The sequence below is a fragment of the Maylandia zebra genome, linkage group LG11, assembly GCF_041146795.1.
Source record: "Maylandia zebra isolate NMK-2024a linkage group LG11, Mzebra_GT3a, whole genome shotgun sequence".
NCBI classification, from domain to species: Eukaryota; Metazoa; Chordata; class Actinopteri; order Cichliformes; family Cichlidae; genus Maylandia; species Maylandia zebra.
Genome location: NC_135177.1, coordinates 35407022 through 35424334, shown reverse-complemented (window position 1 = coordinate 35424334; position 17313 = coordinate 35407022). Strand labels below are relative to the sequence as shown.

General features: G+C 41.2%; 1 protein-coding gene across 1 annotated transcript; it reads right to left on the bottom strand.

The window, feature by feature from the left end:
* Positions 1-9867: 9867 nt before the first annotated feature.
* LOC143421129 (putative ferric-chelate reductase 1) lies at positions 9868-12974 on the bottom strand. The gene is made up of 5 exons (XM_076890250.1): positions 12874-12974; positions 12210-12268; positions 11695-11832; positions 10719-10750; positions 9868-10633 (listed from the first exon to the last, which is right to left on the bottom strand). Exons 1-5 carry the CDS (start codon positions 12933-12935, stop codon positions 10544-10546), a joined length of 381 nt encoding a protein of 126 aa, XP_076746365.1. The 5' UTR covers positions 12936-12974; the 3' UTR covers positions 9868-10543.
* Positions 12975-17313: the final 4339 nt, after the last annotated feature.

Below are 17313 nucleotides of genomic sequence, written 5' to 3'. Positions count from 1 at the left end.
CAGCCAACCAGTCACAGACAAAGAGCCACATCATACACCTGGGCGCACATGAACATCACCCATCCCTTCCTCTGTCCTGCGTTCAGTTTAGGGTATCGAACTCAGGACCCTAGCCTCATCAGGCCGGGGACTTTGTGTGGAGTCTGGATGTTCTCTCGAGCTTCCTCCCACAGTCTAGGGACATGCAGTTAGTGGGGGTCTTCTCGCCCCGTTCACATTCACACAGAGATGAATTGAAGATCACCTTGTGGTTAGTGCCTTCTATTCGATGTACAGACTGAATAATAACACCTTCTAATTAGTTCTGTCTCCTATTGGTGCTCTTCTACGAGTGATCAGTGCTTGATGGCTTACTAAGCTTAACTTTTTTCCACAACATTGATAACAAACACACACAGAACAACAACAACATATGTTATCTAAAAAAAACTTGATTGGACCAAAGTTTTGATGTTCATCCTACATGTTTATTGAGATTGTCTAATGTCTGCGACGGTATCTTCTCCCACGTCTGCGGACACCCGAGGCCTTGTGGGGTCTCTTGTGTCTGCGAACGGGGCGAGAAGACCTCGCATGTCTGCGTCTATACCTGCGTCGTGGCATTGTCCAAAACGGCGGTACCTGCTCCACGTCACGGGTTCTATTTATGGACTCACCTGGCAACTTTAGTGATGTCACTGCTGATGTTGTCACTGTTGGTGTGACCTCATGACTCATTCATGCCATCTGAACTGTGGTGTAATTATGAGGTCACAGGGGGACGTGAATTTATTCACAAAGTTGATAGAGAGTTTGGGTCATAACTCAAAGACGCAATGATGCAGTCAAATCATTTGGAATTAAATATCTCTGTCAGTGCGCCCCAGGGTGGCTGTGGCTACAATGTAGCTGCCATCACCAGTGTGTGAATGGGTGGATGACTGGATGTGTAAAGTGCTTTGGGGTCCTTAGGGACTAGTAAAGCGCTATGCAAATACAGGCCATTTACCATCTGTAAATTACAAGATTTAGAGGGTTCTGACATCACAGTCATCTTTCTGACATTGACATCCAGTCTCTCTGTTGTGATATCAAATGTCAATGCCAGATTCATCTCTCTGTTGTGATGTCAGATATTAATGCAAGATTCGTCTCTCTGTTGTGATGTCAGATATTAATGCCAGATTCGTCTCTCTGTTGTGATGTCAGATATTAATGCAAGATTCGTCTCTCTGTTGTGATGTCAGATATTAATGCCAGATTCATCTCTCTGTTGTGATGTCAGATATTAATGCCAGATTCGTCTCTCTGTTGTGATGTCAGATATTAATGCCAGATTCGTCTCTCTGTTGTGATGTCAGATATTAATGCCAGATTCATCTCTCTGTTGTGATGTCAAATATCATTGCCAGATTCATCTCTCTGTTGTGATGTCAAATATCATTGCCAGATTCATCTCTCTGTTGTGATGTCAGATATTAATGCCAGATTCATCTCTCTGTTGTGATGTCAAATATCATTGCCAGATTCATCTCTCTGTTGTGATGTCAAATATCATTGCCAGATTCATCTCTCTGTTGTGATGTCAAATATCATTGCCAGATTCGTCTCTCTGTTGTGATGTCAGATATTAATGCCAGATTCATCTCTCTGTTGTGATGTCAGATATTAATGCCAGATTCGTCTCTCTGTTGTGATGTCAGATATTAATGCCAGATTCGTCTCTCTGTTGTGATGTCAGATATTAATGCCAGATTCATCTCTCTGTTGTGATGTCAAATATCATTGCCAGATTCGTCTCTCTGTTGTGATGTCAGATATTAATGCCAGATTCATCTCTCTGTTGTGATGTCAAATATCATTGCCAGATTCGTCTCTCTGTTGTGATGTCAGATATTAATGCCAGATTCGTCTCTCTGTTGTGATGTCAGATATTAATGCCAGATTCGTCTCTCTGTTGTGATGTCAAATATTAATGCCAAATTCGTCTCTCTGTTGTGATGTCAGATATTAATGCCAGATTCGTCTCTCTGTTGTGATGTCAAATATCAATGCCAAATTCATCTCTCTGTTGTGATGTCAAATATCAATGCCAAATTCGTCTCTCTGTTGTGATGTCAAATATCAATGCCAGATTCGTCTCTCTGTTGTGATGTCAGATATTAATGCCAGATTCGTCTCTCTGTTGTGATGTCAGATATTAATGCCAGATTCGTCTCTCTGTTGTGATGTCAAATATTAATGCCAAATTCGTCTCTCTGTTGTGATGTCAGATATTAATGCCAGATTCGTCTCTCTGTTGTGATGTCAAATATCAATGCCAAATTCATCTCTCTGTTGTGATGTCAGATATCAATGCCAGATTCGTCTCTCTGTTGTGATGTCAAATATCAATGCCAAATTCGTCTCTCTGTTGTGATGTCAGATATCAATGCCAAATTCGTCTCTCTGTTGTGATGTCAGATATTAATGCCAGATTCGTCTCTCTGTTGTGATGTCAGATATCAATGCCAGATTCGTCTCTCTGTTGTGATGTCAGATATCAATGCCAGATTCGTCTCTCTGTTGTGATGTCAGATATCAATGAAAGATTCGTGTCTCTGTTGTGATGTCAAATATCAATGCCAGATTCGTCTCTCTGTTGTGATGTCAAATATCAATGAAAGATTCGTGTCTCTGTTGTGATGTCAAATATTAATGCCAGATTCGTCTCTCTGTTGAACAGTATCCGGGTTTACACCAGCCCACCAGATTTCTTATTTGTGTTGCCCTGTAGTAACCCTTTAGGCAAGGGATGCCTAATCCTCCTTTATCTTTGGGAAGCTGAAGTGTTTTGAACTTAACTCTTGGCTTTTTACCCGCCCATATAAATCTTGAGAGGGTCCTATCCCACTCTACAAAGTATCTATCAGGGTTTTCTATAGAAACAGACTGGAATAAGTTTAATATCTTTGGGAGCATATTCATTTTTATGATGTCCACTCTAGAAGAAATGCTTAGATAGACCATCTGCTAATATTTAGCATGATATCTTTTTTAAGTAGGGGGTAGTTGATTTCTTCCAAGCTAGTTATATCCATTGATAAGTTTATGCCCAGATATTTGATAGTTCTTTTGTCCCAGCTTAGTTTGTATTTGTTGAGCAGATTCTGGGGAGGGCTATAAAAGCTACTAAGAACTTGTGTTTTTTGTATATTCAATTTATATCCCGAGTATAGCCCATACTCCTTTAACACTGACATGAGCTCCATAAGTGATTCGGTAGGTTTTGATAAGTAAACCAAAATGTCATCTGCAAACAAGGCCAATTTCTGCTCACTTCCAGTGATATTAATCCCTTTTATTTTACCATTCTGCCTAATCCTTTCAGCCAATGGCTCTATAAAAATAGCAAATAAGAGTGGACTCAGTGGGCATCCTTGTCTTGTGGACCTTTCAAGCTTGAAAGCATCTGAAAGTTCACCGTTAATCTTTACTTTTGCAGTTGGGCTATTATACAAGGCCCTCAATATAGTGATGATGGACCCATTAAACCCATGGATTTTTTTTTTAAATATGAAAAAAATGTAACTTTTTCCTTCCGTCATACTTCAGAAATATAATACATTAATTTTTTGAACATTTTAAAACATTTAAGTTTGCTCGTTGTATTTATAAGATCCTACATTGACGTGCTCCACAATCATTGGTCAGTCATGTTAAAATCCATTATCAGTGGAAAACAAACCTGATCCTCTACTAGAGGCGATTGTGCAATACCTTTTAGACATAACACTCAGCAAACAGTTATTATTAGTTAAAGTCAGTGAGATTTGGAGTGATACATGACACATGACGGAATAAGACACGCAGACTTAGCATGACGAACCGACGAGGAACACGTACACTGTGAATACATACAGAGGGAAAAGGGGACAGGAGATAAGACATGGACATAACTAAGCACAAGCAGAACATGATGGCTGGGGGGGAAAACACACGTGACCAATAATAGTAGACCTGTGCTACATTTGTCCAGCTAGGCAACACATATTTCTGCATAAGAGATACATGAGACACCCTTTAAATAAGCAAATTTCATGTTTAAAACATGGAAATGCAGCCAAAATGGACCATACAATGGCCTCAGTGAACACATCAGCACATAAGTAGAGATAAGGAAACTCAATCACATTAGATATTAATATTACTATGAGTAAATTATATATATTATATATTCTGTTATATGGTTTAAAGAATACAATGTGATAATCACACAGGAGAACGCTGTTTCCAGTTATACAAATTTATTTTATTTCACTATTAAAGAAACCAATTATGTAAATAAAAGCTCACCACAAGAACATCTCCCAACCCAGTCTTACAAAGTTGCAGTTACAATAAAAAATGGGTAGGGAACATGAACTGTTGGTGAGCTAAAAAACAATCCTGGTGCTGATGCTTGTCATTGAACGTTTTGGACAGAGCTCTTGATTGAAATGCCTACCGTTGTGTGTAGGCATTTCGGTCCAGATGTTATGGAGTTCAGTTCAGCTAAGATGTATTTCTAAAGCACCGGATCGCAAAAATAGCCGCTTCTCGGCTGTTTATATTGTAAGGTAAAGACCATACAATATAAGAGAGAAAACCCCCCAACAATCAGATGATCCCCTGTGAGCAAACCCTTGATGACAGTGTCTGTGAAGGTTATCAGTCATCAAGGCCATAGTAGTCTAAGGAGCTTGGAAAGAAAAGCGCCTGGACTTCTTTAAGTTAAAGAAGTCCAGGCGCTTTTCTCCAAGCTCCTTAGACTTGGTGACGGTGGGAAAGAAAAACTCCCTTTTAACAGGAAGAAACTTTCGGCAGAACCAGGCTCAGTGAGGGGCGGCCATCTGCCTCGACCGGTTGGGGGGGGGGCACAGCTGTTATAACCCCTGACGCAGCATAGCTTCTAATTCTGAAAGATACGTAGATACCTTAAACCTGCACTCTATGCAGGACACCAAGCGATGACACGACTTGCAGTACTATAGGAGTCTATGCAGAAACAGTTTTCTCTCTTGAATCTCTGTAATTTTTTTGCTACTGAGTGTCTGGGTGCAGTCACTCATTTTGGGCCAATTAAATCAAATGAACTTCCATTGTCTAAGTTATAGCCCTATTGAACCTGCGTTAACCAGCTTTAATAGGGAGGGCCAAAGTCGTAGTTGTACTAAATTTCCTCGAATTCTCCTCGGAGATTTTCGAGTAGCTTCCTTTGTTCTTGAAAGTTCTTTTCCATTTGTCTCATCGCTTCCCGTCCATTCCACATCTTTTTGGTAAGGTCACTAACCGTATTTTCTAAGGCCTTATTTTGTTGTTTGAGTATGTCAACTTGGACATCGTAGTTGTTTATCAGATTGTTATGTTCTTCCTGTGAAACTTTGGGAGTCTGAGCTTGGGTTTGCAACGCCATGTCTTCTGTTTTCAAGGCTTCCTGTAAATCATACTGATTTTTCTTGACCTCTTCAAGCTCTCTTTTCATTTCCTCAAATTCATGGCACAACAACTCCTTTTCTCTGTTGGTCACTTCAAAATCATGTTCGGAGTCTTTCTCAGTGGCTTTGGAGATCCGTGATTCTCCTTTCACACCCTCATCGTGTGGTTTCAGTTCTTTTTGAGAATCACCACTCCTTTTGGAAAGCTCCTGGAGGTCCTGTTCAAGAAGTTCGTTATGCCGCCTCAATATGTCAATTTCATGTGCAAAGCATTGGCGTTCCAGGGTCTGTCTGAGCTGTTCACTGTCCGTTGTTTTGTTTTCCTCATTCATGATCCTTTTTCTTTCTTCACTCTCTTGTAACTCTTTAAAGGCTGTGTTTGCCTGATGGAGCTCAGTTTTAACAGCCTGTATTTCCTGTTGCATGTCATCTTTTTCCTTTTCAAAGTCCCTTTTCAGCTCACACATGCGTTTTACCGTCACATCATTTTCCTCTCTTAAAGACTGGTTGTCCTTTTCCATGTCTCCCACTTTTATAACCAAGCCTGTCTTGCTGCTTTGCAACTCTCTGATTTCTGCTTCCATTTCCTGCATCACCTCTTTCTGTTGCTGGATCTCTTTGGTTTTGGAGCTGTTTAAATCCTTTAGAATTTGGTTCCAATATTCCAGCTCTTGAATTTTGAAGTGAATTGTTTCATTCTCTAGTTGCAGGTCTCTTTTCCTCTTGTTTTTAGAGAACCCACTTCGTTTGAAGAGAACTTCAATGTTTTTTTGGAGAATCTTGTTCTCATTTATGAGCTCTCTTTTTTGCTCCTTAAGGTCGGCGTTCTCGACTTTAAGGTCACGTATGGTAGAGTTTTGTTGTTTGAGAGTTTTATTCTCATTTTTCAGCTCTTTGATTTGCTGTTTAAGTTTTTCGTTCTCGGCTCTCATGTTGCATACAACAGGATTTGACAGACTCATATTTCAAATTGAAGTTGATGCTAAATCTCTGTACCAACTAAAAGATTTTTTAAAAATACCGTCGACTGTGTCAGAAACGCAAGTTTCCAGTAGTTTCCTGCCTAGTGAATTCTTCCACTCTCTTTGAAAGACTGACAAGAGTGAGAACCTCTCCCCTATTTATAGGTTTTAGTGTGCTGATGTCATAAAGAAGACCAGAGATCAAAGGGATTCTGGTGAAACGTCACTGTGTCTGGTCTGGGCAGTTCTGAATTGAATAATAACAAAATGACGGGGGGCGTGTCTGGTAGCCATGTGAAGACGTGTTGTACAGGGCTCCTCAATGGACTAACTTGTTTCATAATTCCATTGCTCCAAAACTAACGAACTTTTAACAACAGTACGATAACACGCCCGTGTGCTGCTCTGAGGCACTTTTTACATCTTCAAGGCTACAGTGTACGAAATATGAGCAAAACTAGATCGGGGAAAGAGCAGGCCGCAAAAGCCTCGGACCTGTCACGGTTGTTAAAGAGTGGACTCAGGCGCAGAGCTCAGAAATAATGACAGTGCATTTATTTACAGTGCAGCAATGTGACAACAGCTCAAATGTGCAACAATGGTGATAGTGCGTCCCTCCTTCCGTGTAAGCCCGTGCGTGGTAGTGAGTAGGGGTGGGTTTTTATAATCGATTCATTGATTAAGATCGATTATGGCTTGGATAACGTAAAATCGATTAATTAAAATCCTGAATCGATTTTTTTAATATAAATTTATTTTGCCCGAAATGCCAGAATCTCTGGTGACATCTCACAAAATTTCAAGAACCACCAAACAGCTAAGACAGTAAATGAGAGCAGGAACACGGATTCTGCACAAAGACTTAAACACACAGCACGACCCGCGGATCAGAATCATTTAGATGTCGCCTTTCTCACCCGACGGCACGGACACGGTCGGGGCTGAAAGCCGACAGCTCACTGATTCTGATCTGTCGGCGGGTCCGCGCTTTGTGTTCACGCCCTTTATGCGCTGATTCTAAAGCTGTTAGTTTGATCTCTTTCCAAACAATATTGACCGAACCAGCAGCAAAAGAAGATTCACATAAACATCGTCATGAATTCACTCTGACTTTTACTGTTTTGCTTCCACCGCGATGCACAGCTCTCTCTCTCTGTCTCTCTCTCTCGCCCTCTCTCTCTCTCTGTCTCTCTCTCGCCCTCTCTCTCTCTCTGTCTCTCTCGCCCTCTCTCTCTCTCTGTCTCTCTCTCGCCCTCTCTCTCTCTCTGTCTCTCTCTCGCCCTCTCTCTCTCTCTGTGTGTACTTCAAGAACAGTTTCCCTTTCTTCATTATTCGCTTGCTTGTTATGCACAAGTCTACCGTTGTTTACAGCGCTGTCGGCCGCTGTTTTTTTCCCTTTTACATTCTTCCGAAAAGAAAACCTCATTTCTGCTGTTCAATACTGAACAAATTTAAACTTTTTAAAATTATTCAAAATGCAAAACGCTTAACCGTGTCTCTAATAAAACCTCTGTAACTTCAGAGGTAATGTTCATATGTTGATTAATGGTTTTCTTTCGTTTTTGATGTACTGCAGAATATTTTTATAAAATCCCAGGCCAGGAAAACCACCTTCATGTTTTTCTGTGTTTTATCTTCAGCTACTTTGACACAAAGGCATCTGCTGTGATGCTTACACCTTTGATAAAGTCTTGCGTGTGTCAGCTTCCTTTTTATTGATACAAAAATATGTAAATGTACTGATCTGAATTATAATATTTCTGACTGTCAAAATTTCCCAGATTTAAATCGAATCGAATCGAATTAAATCGAATCGTGGATCGAATCGATTCGGGACCTTGTGAATCGGAATTGAATCGATTCTAGAAATCAGTGACGATACCCAGCCCTAGTAGTGAGTGCCCGTCTCTCCTCCAAGTGCTTCCTTAGTGTCCGTAAATCCTCCGTCAATCCCTGGGTGAACACACACACACACACACACACACACACACACACACACACACACACACACACTGGCAGGTCGACCGGTCAGGGCGCCGTCAGATCCTGACAGGACCATGCTGAGGACAGACCGGAGGCACCACCCCATGACATGAGTGAGATTATGAGAGCTATTGCTAGCTCTGAAAAGACGATATTGGACCGTATCGATTCAAGCACGAAAGATTTATTATTCCAGAGGTTGGGACATATTTTTTCTGCACCTGCATTTTGGTACCTGAATGGCAAGCTCGCAAAGTCATCTGCTCTTCGTTTTATAAGCTGGAATGTTAAAGGTATAAATAATCCGGTTAAACGCACAAGGGCTTTTACTCATTTAAAATCATTGAGATCCGATGTTGTATATCTGCAGGAAACACACCTCCGATCAAGTGAACAAATTCAACTAATTAAACTGTTTCTCTGCTTGTCTGCATTGCCACAAATTGTTCTATTTGGTGATGTATCATAGAACTGTACTATATAGTGTATGTACGTTTCTGTGTTTGCTAGTAACTACCATCAACCTAAGGTCTCAGCTAATTTATCTTTGCAGAGATGTTCATTTGATTGTAACAGCAGTAGGAAAGAGCAGTAACAAGAGTAGGACAGCTAAGCTAATTATGGCTAAACATTTGGAATTTAATGAAAGCAAAAATTGACCTTGCAAAGATGGATAGGTTTATTTAGAAAGTCAGCTATTTACATTTAGTGTTCGTCCCAAGTAGGAGATTTTGAATTGAGTCTAAATTGACCGCAAATTTACTTACATCAAAACTTACAAATTTACATCAAAACTTCTGAAGATGCAGGTCTCTGTGCAGCAGCTGAAGTCTGTGGTGTAGAGGGTGAAGAGGAAGGGGGAGAGGATGGTCCCTTATGGTGCTCCTGTGTTGCTGATTACCTTGTCAGACACACAATGTGGAAGACGCACATATTGTGGTCTTCCTGTCAGGTAATCAACAATCCAGGACACTAGAGAAGCATCCCCCTGCATCGCTGTTAGCTTATCACCAAGCACTGGAAAAGTAAAAAGAAAAACATGAACCTCACAGTGCTCGCCGGCTGGTCCGGGTGGATGTAGACACGATTGAGCAGATAGATGATGGCGTCCTGTGAGACGGGGCTGGTAAGCAAATTGAATGGGATCCTGATGTGGTCTGACAATGGGTGAGATCTGGTCCAGGATGAGCCTTTCCAGGGTCTTCATGATGTGGGAGGTCAGTGTCACAGGCCTGTAATCCTGGGGGCCGCTGGGACGTGGCGTCTTTGGTACAGGGACGAGGCTTGATGTCTTCCACAGCACTGGGACCCTCTTCAGACTCAGCATGAACAGTTTATGGAAGACTCCACAAAGCTGGGGGGCACAGGCCTTGAGGGGACTCACTCCATCTGGTCCAGCAGACTTGCCTGAGTGGAGTTTCTTCATTTGCATCTGAACCTGGTAAGCATTTAACACTACTACACTGACATACACAATTTTCAATTTAATGAAGTTAAAAATTTGTTGTCTTATTGTCAGTTGTTATTGACAGCAAGATTATTAGAAATATATGAAAAAATGTACATTAAATGGGAAGTTCAGGAGCTGAATCAATGACAGTTTTTTTTTTTTCAAATGAAAGTGACAAAGGTGCAGATTCATACATAGATGCTGTCATATTAACAGATGTTAATGTGTGAAAAGGGCTTTAACCCTCCCATTATGATGTGGGTCGAGTTGACCTGATTTAAAAATGTAAAAGGAAAAATTGTTAAAAGTACTTTTTAATACAAAATTGCTGTTTGGCTTAAAAAATGTAACCAGCTTGTAAAATGAAACTGGTTTACCTGGCAGCCAGAGTGGAGGCTAAAGGCGACTGAAACTACTTCTTTCTTTGCAACTGTGAGACATATTATACACACACACACACACACGACAGTAATGCTTGGCCCAGTGAAATTGAATGCTGATTGAAAGTACACCTTAATTATCAACTAAAAGCAAAAGAGAAAAAAAACATAAGTAATATTTTTTAAAGACATTACTGAGAAACTTTCCAGGATTCGCCAACTGATGGATCAGTGGGTCTGAATTTCCAGTGCAGTCTCTCATCAAGTATGTTAAAATTGATGATAAAATTCAACAAAACTACAGGGAAACACTCTGGAAGATTCTGCTGCTGCTCATTTTTCTCCAATTCCAACCAGAAGTGCCACCAAAAAGCAAAGGTTTCCCAGAAGGTACACAGCGATCAGGCAACTGTCACCTTTGACCTGACAAAAAAAGTAAAATTATATTAGAAATACTCCATCTTGTGGCAATCAGTGATTGCTTGCTTTTATATTTCTTTCAGCTTACCAATGCTGATTCCATTTGATCAGCAGTATCATCTGAAACCCAGAGCAAAGAACAGTGAAATATTGCAGGGCACATTAACTGAAGTGAACTAAAGCAGTCAGCTATGTTTTTAATCATTTTATTTATACAGGTTGAGTTATGATATTAGTTTTAAGCTTTAACAGAAGAAGAACAATTTGAAATCAATTTAAATAAAATTGAGTCGAGTTGAGTAGTTGTGGTGATTGGAAAAAAAACAAAAAAACAACAACTTTCAGAACGATAACAATGTGCTGGAAGCTCTATGTAAACATTTAGCATGTCAAGTTGCCATTGGTCATGGAAAGTGTGTGCGGCACGGGGGGGTAAAACATTTTTTAAAAATCACCAAACATTAACCAGTTTTTGTAGACACAAAGAGGTTGTGATCATATTTTTTTTTAATAATTTGTGTGACTGAGCCACACATTGAGCCACAGCATTGTCAAACTACACGTGTCCAAAATTGGATAGTCTCAGTTGAGACATTTCAATGCAAGTTCTCTCTGATAACATTAGGTTGGTGGTGCATGAGCTGAGCCTTCGTGTATAGTATTCCCAGAGTATTTTCATGCATTTAATAAATCGAAAGATAAAGATTCCTTTGTCGCTGTACTTCAGCACAGTTAAAGTGTAACAGCTTTTGTTCCAGCAGACTACCATTGAGACATTCTTACGCGTTTTCACTCATCAATTCATAAATACCAATATTTGATGCTGCTGTGTTATACACAGAAAATCTTGTGATACAGTGCTGTTTATTTTACCCATCCAACCACATTCTGAGGTGTACAGGGGTTATACTCTTCGCTCAGTCAGCTAAATGCTGCTGAACTGATCAGGTGGCTCTTCACCGTGCAAATGGACTGTTGGGTCTAGATTGGTTTTTGTCATTAAAGTGTATATGGGTAGTGATGATTTTTTCCTTCATCACTGAAATGCAAAAGAAAAGGCTTACCTCTGTGTTTAACTACCCAATCATGGACCTCCAAAATGATGATGAAGAGAACTTCCCAGGCAAAGAAGCCACCCATCACTTTCAATAGCCACCCATCATCACTGTCAATCCTGTCCAGGCCTGTAAATATGGCTGCCACTGTGTGACACAAAGAAGCAGGCATTTTAAGACGAGCAGCATGGGTGACAGTGTGTCTGCTATTGAAAATGTTAGCATATCCTGTACATAGCTTGTACTCACTACAGCCTGTACATACTTGTAGTTATAGAATATTCACAACATACTTCATACCGTGTACATTATAACATAATAGACCCATTTCTGTAATATACTTACATATCTATATTATTGCTAATATATATTGTAATATATCTATATCACTAAGCACTTCTGGATGGATGCAAACTGCATTTCGTTGCCCTGTACCTGTGCATGTGCAATGACAATAAAGTTGAATTCTATTCTATTCTATTCATATATGCAAGATGGTAGAATGAAGTAAAACACAAGCTTACCAGCTATAGATTTTATTACCACCGCATTTAAAAAATGTGTCCAGTTGAACAGATACCTCCTATCAAAGAAAAGAGAAGAACTATAAAATCATCAGCTTCTGAAGTTCTTGTCTAAGATTTCTCCTGCATCCAATTTATGAAAACAAGTATCATTACTGAACATACAATTTTACTAAATCTATATTTCACTTAAAAAATATTTCATTTACTGAGTCTGGCCTCCAAAGCTACAACCAGGCTATATTTATTAAAAGCACCATTATTACTAAGAGGAAGGAATAACTTTCACGAGTCATGTGCAAATTAGTTTCCTACTTGGTGTTTCAGTGTGAAAGTGTGCTCTGATAAAGCACATGCAGGCTACACTTTGCAAAAGTTTGAAATTTTAAAAACTTTTATGGCTGAAGTATGAATACAACTCTTAGGGTTATCAAATAACTTTATAACCTCACTTTGCCGAGTGAGCAGTGCATTTAGTCATTAAGCATGTACTGCCCCATTCCTTTGGTTTATCGTGTTTTCAAAATTTGTTAAATAATTGTAGAGAAAAAAAAAGTGAGGCCATTTTTAATTTTTTTTTTAAATAATATTTGAACAGAGTATTCTTAAATGTGTATAGGCATGATATAGTATATTAATTAAACACACACAGATGGATACATACAGGTGATGTTGTGGTCCGCAGCGCAGCAAGGCCCCGATAGGCTGGATGAGTGAGAGGATCATAACCAGGCACCCCAACACTGGATGTGCTCCCTGGATACCAAACACATTAACAGTGCTAATCATGGGGCATAAATATCAGTCTGAGAGCTGAAACACACAACTAAAGAGTGCTTAATGAATATCAAGAGAAAAGAAAAAAAAAAACACTTTGAAGGGGTATATTAATCTTGCCTGTGGATGCAACTTGCAGACTGGAGGAGATAAGACATGGACATAACTAAGCACAAGCAGAACATGATGGCTGGGGGGGAAACACACGTGACAGAAGGAATGGGTCACAAGGGAAAAACATGGAAACGAGACGGGAGAAAAGGACATTACTGAAATACATGAAGGGCCAGGGCTGGGACAGCCAACCAGTCACAGACAAAGAGCCACATCATACACCTGGGCACACATGAACATCACCCATCCCTTCCTCTGTCCTGCGTTCAGTTTAGGGTATCGAACTCAGGACCCTAGCCTCATCAGGCCGGGGTCTTTGTGTGGAGTCTGGATGTTCTCTCGAGCTTCCTCCCACAGTCTAGGGACATGCAGTTAGTGGGGGTCTTCTCGCCCCGTTCACATTCACACAGAGATGAATTGAAGATCACCTTGTGGTTAGTGCCTTCTATTCGATGTACAGACTGAATAATAACACCTTCTAATTAGTTCTGTCTCCTATTGGTGCTCTTCTACGAGTGATCAGTGCTTGATGGCTTACTAAGCTTAACTTTTTTCCACAACATTGATAACAAACACACACAGAACAACAACAACATATGTTATCTAAAAAAAACTTGATTGGACCAAAGTTTTGATGTTCATCCTACATGTTTATTGAGATTGTCTAATGTCTGCGACGGTATCTTCTCCCACGTCTGCGGACACCCGAGGCCTTGTGGGGTCTCTTGTGTCTGCGAACGGGGCGAGAAGACCTCGCATGTCTGCGTCTATACCTGCGTCGTGGCATTGTCCAAAACGGCGGTACCTGCTCCACGTCACGGGTTCTATTTATGGACTCACCTGGCAACTTTAGTGATGTCACTGCTGATGTTGTCACTGTTGGTGTGACCTCATGACTCATTCATGCCATCTGAACTGTGGTGTAATTATGAGGTCACAGGGGGACGTGAATTTATTCACAAAGTTGATAGAGAGTTTGGGTCATAACTCAAAGACGCAATGATGCAGTCAAATCATTTGGAATTAAATATCTCTGTCAGTGCGCCCCAGGGTGGCTGTGGCTACAATGTAGCTGCCATCACCAGTGTGTGAATGGGTGGATGACTGGATGTGTAAAGTGCTTTGGGGTCCTTAGGGACTAGTAAAGCGCTATGCAAATACAGGCCATTTACCATCTGTAAATTACAAGATTTAGAGGGTTCTGACATCACAGTCATCTTTCTGACATTGACATCCAGTCTCTCTGTTGTGATGTCAAATATCAATGCCAGATTCATCTCTCTGTTGTGATGTCAAATATCAATGCCAGATTCATCTCTCTGTTGTGATGTCAAATATTAATGCCAGATTCGTCTCTCTGTTGTGATGTCAGATATTAATGCCAGATTCGTCTCTCTGTTGTGATGTCAGATATCAATGCCAGATTCGTCTCTCTGTTGTGATGTCAGATATTAATGCCAGATTCGTCTCTCTGTTGTGATGTCAAATATCAATGCCAGATTCGTCTCTCTGTTGTGATGTCAAATATCAATGCCAGATTCGCCTCTCTGTTGTGATGTCAGATATCAATGCCAGATTCGCCTCTCTGTTGTGATGTCAGATATCAATGCCAGATTCGTCTCTCTGTTGTGATGTCAGATATCAATGCCAGATTCGTCTCTCTGTTGTGATGTCAGATATCAATGCCAGATTCGTCTCTCTGTTGTGATGTCAAATATCAATGCCAGATTCGTCTCTCTGTTGTGATGTCAAATATTAATGCCAGATTCGTCTCTCTGTTGTGATGTCAAATATCAATGCCAGATTCGTCTCTCTGTTGTGATGTCAAATATCAATGAAAGATTCGTGTCTCTGTTGTGATGTCAAATATTAATGCCAGATTCGTCTCTCTGTTGAACAGTATCCGGGTTTACACCAGCCCACCAGATTTCTTATTTGTGTTGCCCTGTAGTAATCCTGTAGGCAAGGGATGCCTAATCCTCCTTTATCTTTGGGAAGCTGAAGTGTTTTGAACTTAACTCTTGGCTTTTTACCCGCCCATATAAATCTTGAGAGGGTCCTATCCCACTCTACAAAGTATCTATCAGGGTTTTCTATAGAAACAGACTGGAATAAGTTTAATATCTTTGGGAGCATATTCATTTTTATGATGTCCACTCTAGAAGAAATGCTTAGATAGACCATCTGCTAATATTTAGCATGATATCTTTTTTAAGTAGGGGGTAGTTGATTTCTTCCAAGCTAGTTATATCCATTGATAAGTTTATGCCCAGATATTTGATAGTTCTTTTGTCCCAGCTTAGTTTGTATTTGTTGAGCAGATTCTGGGGAGGGCTATAAAAGCTACTAAGAACTTGTGTTTTTTGTATATTCAATTTATATCCCGAGTATAGCCCATACTCCTTTAACACTGACATGAGCTCCATAAGTGATTCGGTAGGTTTTGATAAGTAAACCAAAATGTCATCTGCAAACAGAATCAGAATCAGAATCAGAAACTTTATTGTCATTGTCATGAGAACAACGAAATGAAGAATGGTCCCCGATCATTGCATCATCCCTAGCAATATCAAAATATAAATAAAACAATAAAATTCAATAAATAAAATAGATAGAATACTTAAAATACTAATAAGATATAACAGTAAAACATTCACATACATTCCCACACACATGCTTCAGACCGTGCATAGATTAACACAAGAGTGGCGTGATGGACATTTTTTTGTAGTATTCAGATGTGTTATTGCAGTTGGATAACAGCTGTGTTTGAGTCTATTAGTCCTTGCTCTGATTGCCCTGTACCGTCTGCCTGAGGGCAACAGTTCGAACAGGGAGTGGCCAGGATGTGAGGTGTCTTTTATGATGTTTTGGGCCTTTTTAAAACAGTGGGCGTTGTGTAGAACTTCCAGTGTGGGGAGAGGGCAGCCAGTGATCTTTTGGGCGGTGTTAATGATCCCTTGGAGTGCTTTCCTCTGAGCCCCTGTGCAGCTAGTGTACCAGATGCATATGCAGTAAGTTAGAACACTCTCAATGGTGGCTCTGTAGAAGGACACCAGCAGTCTCTGTGTGATGTTATTCCTCCTGAGAATTCTCAGGAAGTACAGTCTCTGTTGGGCCTTTTTCAGCAGCTCGGAGGTGTTCACACTCCAGGAAAGGTTCTCCTCTATATTGACTCCCAGGAAGCGGAAGCTTGCCACCCTTTCTACACAGTCCCCATTTATGAATAGTGGTTGGATCTCTGCCTTTTTCCTTCTGAAGTCTATTATGAGTTCTTTGGTTTTTGAAGTGTTGAGGAGGAGGTTATTGGCCTTACACCATGACGTCAGCTGCTCCACCTCGTCTCTGTACGTAGACTCGTCTCCCTTGGAAATGAGCCCCACCACTGTGGTGTCATCTGCAAATTTCACAAAGATGTTGCTGTGGTGGCGAGGAGTGCAGTCGTGTGTGTAGAGAGAGTAGAGCAGTGGACTGAGCACACAGCCCTGGGGTGAGCCAGTGCTGAGACTCAGGGCTGAGGATGTGTGATGGCCAACTCTGACTCTCTGTCTACGGCCCGAGAGGAAGCTATTGATCCACATGCAGGTGCTGTCTGGAAGCCCCAGGTCTTGTAGCTTGGCCACCAGTTTGTGTGGAAGGATGGTGTTAAAAGCTGAGCAGTAATCCACGAAGAGCATCCGCACATAGCTACCATGCTCTTCCAGGTGAGTTAATGCAGCATGGAGTGCTGTGGCTACAGCGTCTTCCGTGGATCGGTTTGCTCTGTAGGCAAACTGGTGTGGATCCAGGCTGCGGGGCAGGGCTGCTGTGATGTGTCTGCGGACCAGCTTCTCAAAGCATTTCATTACCACTGGGGTGAGTGCCACCGGTCTGTAGTCATTCAGGCCGGTGATGTGGGGCTTCTTAGGCAAGGGGACTATGGTGGAGGACTTCAGGCAGAGTGGGACAGTTGCCTGTGCGAGGGATTTGTTGAAAATCCTGGTGAAGATCCCAGCCAGCTGTCCTGCACAATCCCTCAATATTCGACCTGGCACACCATAAGGACCCGCCGCCTTCCTCGGGTTAACAGCCTGCAGCATGCGCCTCACCTCATGCTCTTCCAGGGTGAGGGTGGTGCTGCTATGGGTGGCGTGTTGCTGCTGTGGCTCCAATACCTCCGGTACCCTGGTCTCAAAGCGGGCAAAGAAGATATCCAGCTCCTCTGCCAGCTCCA

Coding starts and splice junctions, on each gene's coding strand:
- LOC143421129 (XM_076890250.1), bottom strand. CDS start 12,935: ATGATCCTCTCACTCATCCAGCCTATCGGGGCCTTGCTGCGCTGCGGA. Junction 12,269..12,873: donor TGCGGACCACAACATCACCT/GTATGTATCCAT, acceptor TTTCTTTGATAG/GAGGTATCTGTTCAACTGGA. Junction 11,833..12,209: donor GGTAATAAAATCTATAGCTG/GTAAGCTTGTGT, acceptor TGTGTCACACAG/TGGCAGCCATATTTACAGGC.